Below are 16383 nucleotides of genomic sequence, written 5' to 3'. Positions count from 1 at the left end.
TCTTTTTAAATTTGGAATGAATCATGTTGATAACAGATGCTTATGACGAGTTAAATTCCATTTGGAAATGTTTCACTAATGTTCAGTATCTGCGTGATTGCTTCAAATATTCAAGGGTCACAAACAGCAGTAGTACCTGATTAGTTATAGTTAAAATTTATTTTCACTAATGTTCAGTATCTGCGTGATTGCTTCAAATATTCAAGGGTCACAAACAGCAGTAGTACCTGATTAGTTATAGTTAAAAATTATTTTGTATGCATTTATGAAGTGTTCCTTAATAAATACATGTTTTAGACTTTACAGGGTCACAGAGAGCATTAACAAATGGTTGATAAAGGTTAAGTAATGGTTAGTCACCACTGTGATACATTTATGAAGTGTTAGTTCATGCATATACGTTTCCCACTTTACAATAAGCGTCTCAAAGAGCATTAACAAATGGTTAATTAAGGTTAAGTAATGGTTACTCTCTACTGTTATACATTTTTAAAGAGCATTAATAAATGCGTAATTACGAGTAAGTAATGCTTACAGTATACAGCAGGGGTGGGCAAGTCAGGTCCTCGAGAGCTACCACCGTGCATGCTTTCCAACTATCCATGCCCTGCCCACTGCTGCATACCTGCATCATGTGTGTTCAGTCAATCAGAAGCTGGAAGATACCACCTTAGATGAACGTGGAGCGAGGACAAAATGAATTTTTGGTTGGAGGATGGACAAGTAAGTGGACAATTATTATGCTTAAATGAACATTAAACCAGCCTTCTCCTAATGAAACTGCTAAGCTGTGAACTTCGTGAAATAAATGTTAATATCTTTATTGACAATTTACTAGTATTACCAAGAGACATTTAAGTTGTTGAATGCAATGCTTATTATTGTATTATTTAACGTTTAGTTAATTCTTATTATTGCATCAACAAATGTTAGCAGTGTCGTTAAAAAAATTTTAAATAATGTATGAGGTAATACTTTAATTAACATGAAAAACATTAGTACATGATTAATAAATGCATTAGTTACCTATTAGTTAATGCTTATTACTGCATTAAGTACAGTTAATTAATGTACCCTTATTGTAAAGTGTTACCGAATAATTCTCTCATCTATACTATAAACTATAATACCTCCATAATAACATTGTGTGGCTGTATAAGGCAGACTTTTACTATGCATAAATTGGGGGAAAACACCAGTTATTGTTTTCTTGGCAGAAACAAGGAGAAGGGAGACAACAGGGCATGAAAAAAGAAAAGAAGGAAAGAGGATACAAGCTGTTGAGAAAAGGTTCCACATGCCCAGGTTGGTGCTACTCTTTAGCCCTCTTCAGACATGCACTGGAACCCTGAAATCAGCTAGACATTAACCGGAGGAGCTGCCCTGCCCCAATAAACCAAAGGGAGTATATCCAGTAGGTAACAATGCATCTGACATGGGGTAGATCTCATGTGTCTTGTAAGCACCATTGATTCCCTCACTTGCATCTTTTCCTTTTCCTAAGATGCAAGGAAAAAATGTGAGGAGACGAGGAAACACGTTATTAAAACATGAGATGCCCTTTCCTCACATCCTTCATCCGAAGCATCCAACAACCAACTGATTTCTGATGAAGGGGTGTGTCAGATCACAAAAAACTTCTCGTGTATCCTCCAGCACCATCCTTGCCAATATAAAAGACTTGGAACATCCTACACAGGAATGATCTCATAAGAGACATGAGATGTACCTACATGTGTGAAAGGCCAACCCTGGACAAAGTCCGGGCCTGATTCTGCAAACATCATCTGGAGTTAATGTGTGAAAATCACTTTTGTGAACACAAAAGAAGACAAATACTGACAGATTAAGGAAATCTTTTAAAATGACACACAGTATTTCAACCAGGCAAATATAAAACTTGAGACGCTCCTGAGAGCAATACAGAAAAGAAACGCAGCTTGAATTATTGCCCTCCCACTCCTGGACACAGCTCTACACTCAAACAGAAAAATGAAAAAACAGTAAGACAAAGAGATTAACCGAGATTGGGAGATAAACGAGATGGACAGGGCGAGATAACAACGCAGTACTTTATTGATCCCTGAGGGAATATTAAGCTACTAGTGTAATGAGAGCCAATGTGTGATGAGTAGATAGTGTCATAGTGCCAGGAAGATGTATGATGAGATGGAGTGCTGTTTTGTCTGGTGCGGTTGCCGAGTTCTCTGCGGGGTATACTTAGTAAATTCATGTCTATCGGTGACACAGCACAGCGGCCAAGCCCACCACCTGCTCTGAATCACACATTGTCCATTTTGTCTCTGTCTGACAGTCAGCAAAGCACATCAGGTGGAGCAGAAAGAACACTAATGGCTGTATGATTATAGAAAATAATGACAGAGAGTGAGAGACGCAGGGAGTGAGAGCTGTGTTGTTTAATGTTCCCGCTCCTGCATTTGTCTTTTCTCTCCAGCCTTCAGTCTAATTCTCTCTGTTCCTCTCTCTGTGCTAATGACCACTCTAAAGAGAGAAAAAGATGAGGGTGTCAGTGGATCGCTGTAATTAATCCTTGCATTATTCAAGAGCGATGTGCTTCGTCTGCAAACTGTACGACTACGAGTATGCGGGTGCACCGACTTGTGTGACTGTTGAGTGTATGGCTGATGATGACATGGAAAAACTGTGGAATGTGAAAGTGTGTACCTGAATGGAAACAAACAGAATCTTGCAACATTTTCCAGTTCCCTAAGAGGTGACCGTCTCTGTACTCACTGGAGAGGAAATGTTGCGAAGATGGGCCAAAATCTCGGTGGGCTTCCTGAAGCAGCTTCAGTCTGTCTTCGACCGCCACCTGCATGATGACAAGACAGACAGGGAAGAAGACAGTCAGCCGTGGGGCTGAAGGTTGTACTTGCAGAGGCAGAACTTTACAGTAGCTGAAGGTGGTGTCATGGTTGGGATGAGTTCAATTTCAGTGCAATTAAGATGAAAATGGATTTGCTAGGAAACCCCAACTCAAGGAAGGCTTTTCTATAAATATATAATGTATCATATCTGGAATTAATTCACACTGAATACTTGCAGTATGATGCTGTGTGTTATTTACAACTGCGAGGCTATTCATTGATATCTCATGGTCAATAATATCATTCATCCACCTCTAGTGTCGGTGTGTCATCAAATTAAGTTTTTTTTTAGTGGTCAGTCACTAAAACAAAAATATAGGAGGATAGACGATTTCACTACTGGAGATCAGTTGAGAAGCCAAATCGAGCAGAGCAGTAAATGCAGCTGTATGCAGGCAACTAGAAACCAAACTTTGTTCATCTTCTGTCAGTGAGGTAATACAAGTGGTACAGAACCAAAAGAGTGACGTATGGAGGAATCATAAAAATGTTGGAAATGACAGTCTAATACCTGCTTAAGATTTAAATTGTGTGGCATCTCCTGTGCATGTAAGGATAGCATTCATCAATATGATCAAAACTATAACAAGACTAATACACTCCCTATCAGCTTTATTATTACTAAACTGTATTTCAAACAATTAATGTTGCTTAATAATACTACTACTAGCGCATGTGTTCACCTCTGCCTACAGCTCTGTGTTAATCTCCTTTGAAAGCTTTGTAATGACCTCTCAGACAGTGCACACATGCCCTGTGAGGCTGTGGGGTGGCTTCTCCAGAGGAGCAGGAGAGGATTGGCAGTCTTTAATAATACCAACACTCACAACACACCAACACTTCAGGCATTATCGCAGCCAGATCACAGCTTCTGTTGGAAACAGGCACAAAAAGGCGAATAGCTCTGCACCTTTCTGGCCACTTATAGCCATTATGGCCACTGTCCCACTGAGAGGAACATGGCAACTGTCCGCATATGAAAAACAAATCATCAAACTACAGAGTCAGACATGGATTCTTTAAGAAACTGTTGAATTCCTGCAGGCTAAGAGAAGCAAAAGCAATTGACAACAGTGAGAAAGTCCAGTGAAACCCTATCCTACACCGACTCAGTATTTGAGTTACAGCATTCTCCAGATCATTACTGGGTATCTGTTCGGTATATGGGAAATTTCACAAGGCTACAAATTGGCCACGTTACCCAGTTTGACTCCCATTTAAAAGAGACAGCTTTGTTTCTTACAAACATTTTATTTTTCTCTAAACACATAACTTTCTTCCCTGTCTTCTTCTGCCAATAGTGCTTTTCTCTGCCCACATTCCTAACTCATTTATCCTCAGCATAAATGTTGCACGGCTGCATACAGTTTCCATGTCAGTGGCTTTGAAAACACAGTCTTTCTGTATTTTCCTGGTGTCCTTTAAATTGATGCCACCACAGCTAAACAAGGTGACCTATATTCAGTCCTCTGACTACCAGACACCAGAGGCATCACCAGGCAGCCTGGCCATGGATCTCAAAGGCTTAGAGTCAGTAAAGGGGGAGAAAAAACACTGATCACATTTCTCTGCACAACTCTCTGGTTATATTACTCTATAGATCATTTAGACACAATCAGACTCGCACATAATTTGGTAAAATTATTCTAATTTCTAAGAGAGGAGGGGATGACAGCACTCATATTTAAATAGCCTAAGTCCACAGTTCATCTCTGAGAGTACAACATTAAAAGTAAAGAAACAGCACAACTCACTTTGATGACTGGAACATATCTGAAAGAACTTCTCACAACTTTCTGAGGTAAATTTGCAGATTGCTATGCTCATGTGCACATTCAAACTTAATGCAGAGGATTTCACTCCCTAATTCACAACCATCATCCCTTTCACTTCTCCTTACTTCTGATGACTTATAAAAAGACTTCCCTGTGACTTTTCCTTTAGGGCTGAGACATGCTCCACTCTTGAGAAACACTCGGCAAGCCCCACTGCGGATGAGACCGAGACATTCAAGCATGTCGAGAACCAAGAAAGTGACTGTGAGAACAGTGTCCACTGATGTGTAGTGACAAAGTGTCGCGCTGAGCATAGAACTGTGTTCAAATAAAACAGGTACACAGGTAAGTGCACCGTGCTCAGTCCCCTGTGTGTTTGGCTGACAAAAACTAAAATCAGTATGCACACGGCAAGAGAAACTGAGGGAGACCGAAGCAAAGACAGACAGAAGACATTAAAAAAAACACAGGCAGGCAGATGGAGAATAAAGGAACACGCAGAAACTGGAGCAGGATATATTAAAAACAACTTTCATTTAGCCGTGCGTAGACAAAATGCCAAAGAGGAAAACAGGCACAGAAACAAAAGTGTGTGTGTGTGTGGGGGGAAACATGCTGTAACAGCTGCAGCTGATTTAGGAGGGTCTGAACTACCTGTAGTAGTTTCCATCTCATGTTGAGCTGGTCCAGTTGTCTGGAGGCAGTGGAAGACAGCTGGATGTCCAGTGGCGTCAGCTCTGCAGAAAGCTCATTGACGTTCCGTACATCCTGACGTAATGGGGCAATGTCCTCTCTGAAGACCTGGACAGAAGGTTTTATGTTGCTGTTGTTAGTCTAATTTCCTGACCATGGTGTGTGTCCTTTCACAAAGACTTCTGTTGTAAAGAATCACCTGTTTTATTTTAACAGCTATTTAGTTTTTCTTGTTTACTTGAGATACATAAACTTTTAAATTTGCAGTGCTATAATTTGCATTTAAAGTCTCTACTGTGGCTCAACATAAACTTAATTCCTATATGCTTTGTGTGTCATAACAGCGGAATGTTGCCATGGTTAATCCTTTAATAGACTGTTTTATCCAAAGTGGGTCCCTACATGACATGGATATTAAGAGATATAATTGGATATTAAGGCCAGACTGTCCGTACCACAGGGAGATCATCATTACAATCTTGCGTGGTGTAACAGACAGCCAGATTAATGCAACACTTGCCTTCCCTTATGCAACCTGTGAATCATGATTGGACTATTTTCAGTTTCTCCTCTGTCCTCCATTTCTCCTTTGCTGCTCCTTCATTCATTGTTTATTGCTTATTAGGAAACGCTGTCATTTTTCTGCTTGTTAATTAAATGTCTCGACTGTTTCTTGGCCAGGTCTCCTTGGGAAAAGACATATTCAAATTTGATGAGCAGCATTTGCAAACAAACAAGACAATCATCATCAAAACAAATACTGTGCTGCTCTAAAAATAAAAAGGAGTATGGAAATTGTGTTGAGATTTCACAGCTAATTCTCACTCAAAATATTTCACTTCATTTCGTGTATGTGCATTTTAGGCTAATATTGTCACATTCACATTCGCTGCAGTTAAATCTGTAAGATTTTGACAGTGAAAGAAAATATGTTATTTGTTGGAGATGACTAAAGTACTCTGAATTTCAGAGGAGTGAGGTGTCTTGACCCCAGACTTGATGTCTCCATGACTGTAGTAGACACACAACAGTACTGCTCTCTCACGGACTGACCATGGTCTTGTCGATGTGGTCCTGCAGGGAGTCGATCAGCAGATCCCCCACAGGCTGCCATGTAGCTTTGACCTCCTCTGCCCGAGTCAGCCGCAGGTCGAGCTGGTCCATGGAGCTCTGCAGCTCCTGGAGTTGCTCCAATGCTCGCTCCACCTGATTCTGCCAGCTGCCCACGTGTCCTTTCAGACGCTCCCATCGCTCCCTCACCTCACCTGTCTGCTTGCGGATGTCCCGGGCCAACCCTCGAGCCTTCTCCTCTGGGGTGAGCTCTGGATGAAGAGAAGCAAGTTAAAAGACAGGTTAAGAGATGTTATTTTGTGGACAAAGACATTTTTCATGTCTGTTATTAATCTTTCATATATACAGTGCTTAGGACCTTCTGCACTAGCAGTACACAGCATCAGTTTTGATATTTTCTATAACTATGCTCCAGAAAATGTACCCAACTACCTCTAACTTCTAACAGTATGTTTTTCAAATACAAATAAGAAAAAAAATCTATCCTAAAAATCACCTCATATTCATTTTACCAAATATCTCACTCATCAATTTTTATAAAATATAGGGCTTCTAATTCAAAGAGCTCTGTCTTTTTAATTAAAACTACATGTTTACAATCCCACAGACATGTTTTACAGGTATCTTCCATTGAAAGTACTATTTTTATGTAGGTTGAGGTACTGAGTAAGCCCTCCTTGGGCATTTTCTCTCTTCCTGCACCTTACTGTCCATTATTTGTACTGTATGTTTCCCTTTAACATGGGCAAATTAGTCAAACTCAAGATGAGCAGAGATAAGAGAAAGGCATAAAGACAGAAAAAGAAAAGAATCTCAATTACAGTGAGGGTGGATGTGAAGGCTGTTAAAGCATGATAAAAGTGACCAAAAGAAAAAAGTGTGAGAGACACAGGCTCTAGGGAATGATGGAGGCAGGAGAGGTGAGAGGATCAGATAATTGTGACATATTAGAGGGTGCACACAAAGAGGGGAAAAATGAGTAGGCAAGAGAGAAAACTGCTCCCCAGCCATCCATTTTAACTACACAGAAAGATGAGCAGCTTTTATGAGTTTGAAGGTCCTGTCTCCAGGGTAATAACTGTATTACCACCTTCACCTGTTGCACCTCTGCAATCTCTATGTCACTCTCTCCCACCCATGCACACAGCCAGACATTTTGAGAAGTGCAGCTACCACCTCATGCAGACACATTGTGAGGGTGTAATAAAGAATTGTGTAATAAAGAATGTAAAGTGCAAACATAACAATAAACACCAACTTAATGGAAAGATACAAAAAAAGAGGACAATAAAAATTGTTAAGACTTTAGCACAGTGGAACTCTAGGAAATCCCATCTCGCCTAATTAAACAATGAGCACAGCCTCTGATCTTACATCAGCTTTTTCTCTATTTATACTGTACAGTTAGATGACACTTTGACATGCCCTATGCCACAGACAACAAGCCTATTGGTCTGTGCTGTGAAGTCACACCACACCCCAACGCAGGGGCTGGTTTAATTATTTACACAGTAGGGTTTTTGTTTGGATGGAAATGTGCTGACCTAACCAAGACACCCTTGCTGCTTCAAATAGAGACAGTGAGAGAGTGCTGAGTGAGCCAGTGTTCTAACGATTTGTCCTACATTATCAGTATGTGCTATCTTTGTAGTGGAGTCTACAGATTTGCTAACCCCAACCCCAACACTTAACCACCTTGTGGGTCTGTGCATGTGCAGATCATCAACAAGCCAGATAGGCACATTTAGGAACATGGCTTTATATCTGATTCATGAGGGGGCTCTGTTATATACTAGTATTACAGTACCACCGGTTCAAATTGTAGTAAATGGTCTTTCAAGGGCACTTAACCTTAAAACTTGATCAAATAATCCTCACATTTAGTCTGAAAAGAACCAGACAGACTTGCTGTGAAGTGCCCTCTGGTACAGAATCCACTGAATGAGAAACTTTGCCAATCTGGTACTGCAAGCTGGTTAAAAAGGAGACTGCGATAGTATTCTGGTGACCCAGGGATTTATTCACTCGAGAAGCTTAGTTGCATGTCATCCCCATCTTTTGCTCCCCTCATTTCCACTATATTCTATTCGATTAAAAAAAAAGAAATATCCCAAAAATACCTGAACAAAAAAGGGAGTCAAACTTATTTAGTTCATGTGAAAAATATTAGCCTAAGTAAGTCAAAGATATTTAGTCTGCCTATTCATGAAGATGTGCTACGCTATGATAAAAGAGGAAAGAGGTCTGATGACTTCATTTCTCTGGTGTGATGTCATTGGTTGTATATGAAATCACTAAGCTGCTCTCTAATGCAAAATGATGATGCTCTTCTAGTTCTCCCCCACACACTGGTGTATATATTATACAGATTTTATGGAGAGTGCAAAAGTACCAGTTTTTGGCTGCAGGTTCTTGCATGGCTCTCCTGGTCCCTCAATGGGCTGGTCAGCAAGAAACATCTTGGCCTGGTCCAAAGTACTGATCACCAAGTGTTCCCGTTCCTTCAGTTCTGACCATAGTGCCTGCAGGAGAAACACAGAGCAATGAATAAAGAGGCAGACCAGATCATTTAAGAAAGGGGTAATTAATGCTTTCCCTGCCTGGTTTTCACTTATAAATAGGAAAAGCAAGAGTTGAGAGAGAGCAGCTATGGTCAGAGTGTCAGCGGGAGGAAGAGCACAGAGGACAGCGCAGCGATTGAAGGCAAGACTACAGCGACAACCCGGGCAGTTCCTTGGGGTCGGTGTGAAATTAGCTAAGTGAGTCACTGAATAAAGTGAGTTGAGGGGCGCTATAACCCTGCACAAATTGTCATTACAGAGCCAAACAGAAATACCACATATCCTGTTCTCACTGCATGCCCTACAGTAGAGAAAATACTAGATTCACAAAGCAATTTGGGGGACGCTTTTCTTAACCTCATGTCAAACAGTCAGCCTCGCCACAGCTCACAACAGGCAATGAAACTAGACAGAGAGTGAACATGGCATATAACAGCATAATTATTCCTGTTTTAATATAAGCGTCACCCCAGGGAACTTATTGCCTATCGGAGTGTGTGATTGCTTTATGAGGAGGCAATGTAGTATAAAGCGCTGTGAGGCAAGTTGATTAGATAGGATGACTTGTTTTGATAAAGTCTCATACTTATCATACTTTCCAAACAGACGAGTGTGGCAAAAATGAGATGCCAAAAATTCAGTTTTTTCAGTCGTGCACACACAACATCATGGGTTCAGTAGGAGTTGTATATACAGTACCATTTGAGGCAGAATAACAGGGTAGGAGGATGAGAAGTAACAGCTCACAAATATACACACTCATTTTTGTTCCAGTTTCAAAATTTCAAAAACGGCCTTTTTTAGGTAGTAGGCTGCTGTGAAAGTTAGGTTTAGTCTGCTGGAATGTCGATTTCACACAGCCTCCTGTAGACAAATGTACTATTCCGCCGAAATGGAGCATCCATCTGAACACAAATCAAATCACCCCCGCTAATAAATGGTTCGCTCCGTCCCAATGATTTCCTCCCCACTCACAAGGAGGAAATGTAATTGTCAGGTAGCTCAGAGAGGGGACCTTGAGAGACAGAAACTAAAGGTGATTGAGGGAAACAAAGGTGGAGGGAAGGTGTGTGTGTGTGTGTGTGTGTGTGTGTGTGTGTGTGTGTGTGTGTGTGTGTGTGGGGAAGAGAGATAAGAAAAGCAGGGTGGAAAAGCTAATCAGCAAGGACGAGAGAATGTTTTTGTTTTTTAAATATCTTAAAGGATTAAGCAATTAAGAATTTTCTCAATTAATGTACTGTTTCAACTTTAAGATTAAAACTCTTTCTTTATGTGGGATAATGTGTTCTTATGATGATGTTCAGCAAATCTGTTGTTTAAAATAATGATTTTGTTTTAAGGCTCAACAGTAAAGGACAGTTCACTGTTCTGAACATGTATGGGTTTTGCAGACATTTGCCATTGAGATATATTGATTTCAGAAAATATCTTTATTTGTTTCCAAGATCAAGAAAGAACCTTGAAGCTAAACTTTTAAGTGCTCCGAAAAAAAAAATCCCTGAACATTAAAAAACCCATGACAACATGGCAACCTCCATCCACCGATGAAGATGATGCGATCTGACTGAAAGCTCCAGAACAGCCACCAAATAGAGGCTGTGATCAGATTACTTTGCAAATTACTGAATCAAAGGTCAACAATTACCTCTAAAACTGCAGCTGTATTACTATGTAGCTGTATTACTTGTCTACCACAATAAATGTTGAAATTTATGGCAGTAGTGTTCCCCCAAACACTGTCCTTCAAAGTTAACTGGCTAAAAAAAGACCACATACACAAGTAAAATTCCTTTGTTACAAATAGCCTCTCTGTCCGCCATCCAGCCACTGGGTATCTTTGCAGTTCAGACAGATGACAATAAACTCACCACAGTCACATTATCAAAGAACTACATATTTTTCATAGGGAGCATGAAAGGTAAGTATCAAACACATGTACAGTTTGAAGGTTAAGAACAAAGCTTATTTTTTAGGACATCTCAGCTGGCCCATGAGTAACAAGAAATGGCTGTCTATGTCAAAGATAAAAAGAGATAGGTATGTATTTTGTTCTTCTTTTTAGGTGTTTTCAGCACTGGCATAACAGAGCACAGTCTGGCCCTGTGTTATTTGTGAAGACAAAAGGAGGAAAGAACTCTTGTCAGACCCACAATACTTAACGGCACCTATCTTGTAGCTATGAGTGACTGTGACCTTGGCATCTGAATGACTGTGTCTGTGTGAGGGTGTTTGTGTCCAGGCCTGTGCTCCCGTGTGGCCATAGTAGCACAACAAACTCTTATCACCGTGTGCCCTGTGTTGTGGCGCCAATAAGATAACATCACAACACAGCTACTTTCAGAGCTCTGCCAAACATCCCTCTTCCCGCTCTCAAAACCCTGCTATCTCTGCCTCTCTCTGCTATATTACTGTTCCCGTCATCTTCTTCCAGGAAAAAAGCCTCCTGAAAGGACCAGGACCACTAAATCTCACCAGCTCTCAACACCAGAAAAGCACCTGCCAGGGACTCGGAGCCATCACAACAGGGGCTCTCTCAAACTCTCACTCCCAACAAATCACAAACTGCCAAAAGCTGATGGCTTCCAATTTTTATCTAGAAAAAAAAAAAAGATAATCACAGAAATAAGTTAAAAAAGGTTGGTTGTTTGAAACAATACTATTTGAAATACTTTACTAATCTACTGCCTCCGGCCCTGGCCAAGTCAAATACACACAAGCCGTGCAACCAGTTTCATATTACAAAAAGTCATTTTAGCCACTGTTATAAAAATTACATTAAGCAAGTATAACAAAAATGTTTTGCAACACTCAGGTGTAGATTTATTTCCCCAATGAACAATAAAATTGTCCTGTTGTTTTGCGAGGCATTAGAAAGTAGCAAAAATGCTCCCAACATGTGCAGAGGCAACAGATGAAAGTTAAGTAAGGCAGCTGGGAGTTTAAAAAAAATGTTCTTCCTTTCCTAAGAGATAAGCCAATGTCCAGCGCAGCACTTTAATCCTTTTCATTTTCCTTTAAGACCTGTCTATTTAGGTGTAAATGGTGCTAATCAATCATGCAAGCACAATGATTAAGATGGTTTCTGCAGTGGACTATTAGACCCTTCTAGTTTTGTATGCTCCATAAGCATATTAAGACTCAATTTAAATGTAAATAGGATCACACTGCCTCTTTGTTTTCATATTTATTCACTCTGAAACATTTGTAGCTTTTGAAAATCCTGGATTAGACTGTCCTATCAATGGAGACCAAATGCCACCTGTTGCTGAAAGATAAGAGTCATTAAAAATGCCCACAAGAAATTGGTCCTAGCTTCAGTTCCCAGATCTAAAAGTTGTTAATTTAATAGCGTAGACTGATGAGTTTAATCAGAAGAATGCTGATAAAGGCCTTTTATTGGCTAATTGCAAATTACTAACTGCTATTATGACCATTTAGAAGAGGAAAAACACAGAGGCAGATCAATAGACAGAGGAAGTAGCAGCAAGACAGAATGCACCTCCCTCTGACACCTTTACAATTATTTTAAGCTTATCACCAAGTAAAAAGCAGCTTTCAACTTCTAATGCAACAGTTGTGTAAGAAACAGAATATCCTGAAAACAAGCAGTCCAGACTGCCATATTTGTCTTTTATTTCCTCCACTAACCTGCTTTCTTCCACATATAAAGCTCTTTCCTTCCTCTTTTCGCCTGGTCTGTCACTTTCTTCTCTGAATCTTTAGACCATTGCTGTCTCATATTGTTCTTTCCTTTGAACAGTAAAGTCTGTTGCTCTCTGTTGAGCTAAGTGACTTAGCCTTCTTTTTAATCAGTCTAAGCCTCCCAGAAAAAAAGAGGGGAAAATAGAGTTTTTCAACTTAGACCTCCTAAGCCAACAGCTACCAGTTTCCATATAGCTTTACACAGTTACCTCATCTCTCTAACAGAGCAGAGTTTGTCTACTGTATGTATGCATCAATACAGGGGACTTGCATGTGTGTCTGTGGAAGCAAGTAATAAAGCATGACGTGTCCACAGCCCCAGCTCTTTGTGCTGCTCAGCTGGATCATCCCACTCAGGGTCAGCAAGACCTCCAGGCCAATCTATTAATAATACGGCAGAGAAAGAAGTGACGGGAACAATATAACCTAGTCAAAATGAAAAGTTTTTCTCCCTTTCAACTCCCCTGTCTCATTATTTCCTATTTGAGCATTCTCAAAGCCAAAGACCTGGAGAATAACAAGAAAACAGAAAGGAAGAAGAAAAGAGGGAGGAGAAGCGTTGGAAATAGGAGATGCAGAGGCCAACAGCTGGACGGACACTGCAGAGAAGAAATGACAGGAAGCAGAACAGAAGAGCTGTAAGTGGGCAATGAGAAGTGGAAGGTGAAAGTGGACATGTAGGAAGATTGCATTCTCCAGTGGAGTGTGTGCCCTCAGCCCCGATCCTTATGTAACGGAGCATGTCTGATCTGCTCTCTGTCTGCTGCTGGGTACAAGACACAGAATGAGCCTCATCATCATCTCATACCTCAGAGGACCTGGTATCATTGTCATATGGTCTGGCACAGCCCTAACTATAATTTCCTTTTTTTAAACAAATAATTAAACATGCTCTTGAGGAAAAAGTAAACTTTTTGGCAGTCCATTCTGCTACTGATGATTCTTCATTAAATCATTAAAAGGGTATAATTAGCAGGCATTGCTGTGGCCAAGGCATTGACTGACTGTCACTGGCAAGAGCCTCACTCTGTTTTTCTCAATATTATGTCTTTGAAAGAAGTGGCAGTAAAAATGCACCGAATAAGTTGAAGGAAAGAAGTTTAAAATTACTATATTTCATAAACACTTTTTAAATGTGTAGATATTTTTGTTTTCACTTTCATTTTCCATGTAATCCTACTGTAACTATCCCACATCTAGGCCCGGTCCTGTCTCTGCCCAGTGTTTTTGCCCCTGTCCTCTGTTCTGTTTTCCCGCTCTTACTTCCTGCACTGTCCTCACTCACCTGTCTCTTATCCATGTTAATCTAGTCTGTATTTAAACTGGCATCCAGCATTCATTCACTGCCAGAAGCTTTTGCAAACCGTTGTCTGAGTAACCCAGCCTTTTTTTTTCCTCTTAGTTTTCCTGTGTTTGTGTTGTTTTCTCACACTGTCAGTTTTCACTCACATGTATTCTCTTGTAACTTCCCTGTGTAAGGACTCTGCCTGCCCCGGGACTTTGATTTGTCATTCCAATGGACTCTTGGCTCTTGCTCAGCCTGGAGGGACAGTTCTCCTCTGACCCCTGCTTGGACTCTGGTTTTGTCTCTGCTTCTCTCCTGCTGGTTTTTGCCTTTTAGAACTCCATATAAGCCTTTGTCTTCGAGTTGTGGTTTGTGGAGGTGTGATTTACCTCCTTATAATTGAGGCTGCATCTCATTTGAGCTCATATTTGGGTTTGGGTTTGATTACATTTATGTGTGCATAATTGCCTGATTAATCTTGATTAATATTGTATCCGCCAAAATGTAACAAAAGAATGTAATCTAATAATTACATTACAAAATACAGTAATAGCTGTGCTTAGAATTGTTTAGCACACTATAAGAAAGCGTGTGTGCATGAGGCAGACAATTAAAAAGCAGGTCGCGTGAAGATCACAATCTATACATCCTTACAAATACGTAATGGGTGTGTGTCTGTTGTGTGCTCATGTGTCTGTTGATCTGTCTCAGTGCATGAGACCTACTGCATGACTGCACATGTTTTTACATTCAAGGTGTTTTTGGGAAACAAAATATGAGTGTGGCGAAGTGGCCGCAAAGGAACACATTATGATGTCGAGACCAACCTCAACAGCCGTGGCGGCCAGCGGACTGGTTGTAAACAGTAGCCACAGGGTGAGTCATCTATCTGAAAGCAATTACATGCCAATGCACTATCACAATAACCAGTGGTTACAATAAATAATGCAGTGGAGAACATGGGTGACAAATAGCAGTGATGACTAAAGCGTGAATGGATCGGCACAATGAAGGTATCGATCGCTTGTTAGAATAAGTGATACACCGTGGCGCAAGAACGATAAATGATAAGAATGATATAAGAGGAATAACAGTACATGCTGTGCTGTAGTGATTTTAATATTGGTCTTCACTGGTGTAGTGCAGATAGCAACCACCTGAGTGTCTTTTTTTTCTATATATAGTCTAGAGTAGGGGCTTTTTTTCCCACACAATACATTTTGACATATCACAGAAGCACAGCAGAGGCATGAATAATAAAATTAACAATGGCCCAGTTTCATAATCCTGGTATAATACTGGCTCAGGGTCCTGGCTTATCAGAACAGAACAAAGCCATCATTAATGTTATTAGTAACATCTAGATTTTTTCCCCTCTCTGTCTCCAAGGGGTGACATTGGTGGCCATGTTAGCATCATGATGCATATTATGAAAATGTTCAGTCATCCAGTTGCCTTTGACTTCTAGGTCCTGCAGACCCACTCAAGTGTTTTCATGAACTCTGGTTAATTAAGACTTCTGCTCAGGTTGAAGATCAGTGGAGCTGGATTCATGTGAGATCAGAAAACTCATGAATCAACAGAAATGATAAATTATTATATTATTTATTCATGTACACAACAGAGTATGGCTAAAAGATACTGTTCAAAAGAAATACTCTTCGCCATGAGAATCAAAATGTGAAAAAACTCAAAAACAACTTTCTGGAAACCAGTGAGGGACAAGGCAGGATAAATCTAGCACAGTGTGGCAGGAACATTGTCTTGTGGCAGCAATACGCACCATGCAGTGGTTCTGCTGTTGCAGCAGGGTGGGCACATCACCTCCGATGGGCATCTGCTTGGCCAGCTCCTCATCCTTCATGCAAATCCACCTCCACAGCTCCTCCAGGAGTCCCAGCAGACGCGACCAGCGCTCAGCACTCGCCTCAAGATGGGCTCTGCCAACAAACACCGTACACTTAAGCTATTATTATACAGTATGCATTTTCATCTCACCGTTGAAGTATTTACAGTCTTGTCATGACAAATAAAATAGTCAATTCAAGTTTAAGGTAACATAAACATTGACTTAGCACCCACTTAATTCCAATACTTGCATTCATAGAGAAGTAAAGCTGCACATGTATTCTTTGCTTTTAGGAAACTGATTATATAAAAAGGTTTAAAGCTTATGAAACAAATCAAATTCAACTAAAGCCCCTTTGTAAAAATCGGACTGTTGACCACCATGCAGATTCATAAAAGGGAACAGGTGGCTGCTACTGGTGTAGGTGGCAACATGCATGCAATACATGTTGATAAGCACCTTTGTTTTTCATCTGGGCATTATGTATCCGCACACTGTAGACAGTTACCTCCTACTGCCACTCACCAAGCTAGCTTTAATTACACATGTATTGCAATTA

At 40.4% G+C, this 16383-nt stretch overlaps 1 protein-coding gene across 5 annotated transcripts in view; it reads right to left on the bottom strand.

Annotated features, from left to right (window-relative positions):
- The window catches only part of utrn (utrophin), a 160206-nt gene that overhangs the window by 46704 nt on the left and 97119 nt on the right, over positions 1–16383 (bottom strand). For all 5 annotated transcript variants that reach the window (XM_020589235.1, XM_020589218.1, XM_020589213.1 and 2 more), the window contains 5 exons: positions 15759–15915; positions 8820–8949; positions 6410–6678; positions 5318–5464; positions 2755–2833 (listed from right to left, as the gene is read on the bottom strand). In XM_020589235.1, coding sequence (XP_020444891.1) covers positions 2755–2833; positions 5318–5464; positions 6410–6678; positions 8820–8949; positions 15759–15915 — 782 coding nt within the window. The remainder of the gene's footprint in view (positions 1–2754; positions 2834–5317; positions 5465–6409; positions 6679–8819; positions 8950–15758; positions 15916–16383) is intronic.

Source organism: Monopterus albus, unplaced genomic scaffold (assembly GCF_001952655.1).
Source record: "Monopterus albus unplaced genomic scaffold, M_albus_1.0 scaffold9.1, whole genome shotgun sequence".
NCBI lineage: Eukaryota > Metazoa > Chordata > Actinopteri > Synbranchiformes > Synbranchidae > Monopterus > Monopterus albus.
The sequence above is the reverse complement of the archived record's forward strand: the minus strand, read 5'-3'. Positions and strand labels throughout refer to the sequence as shown.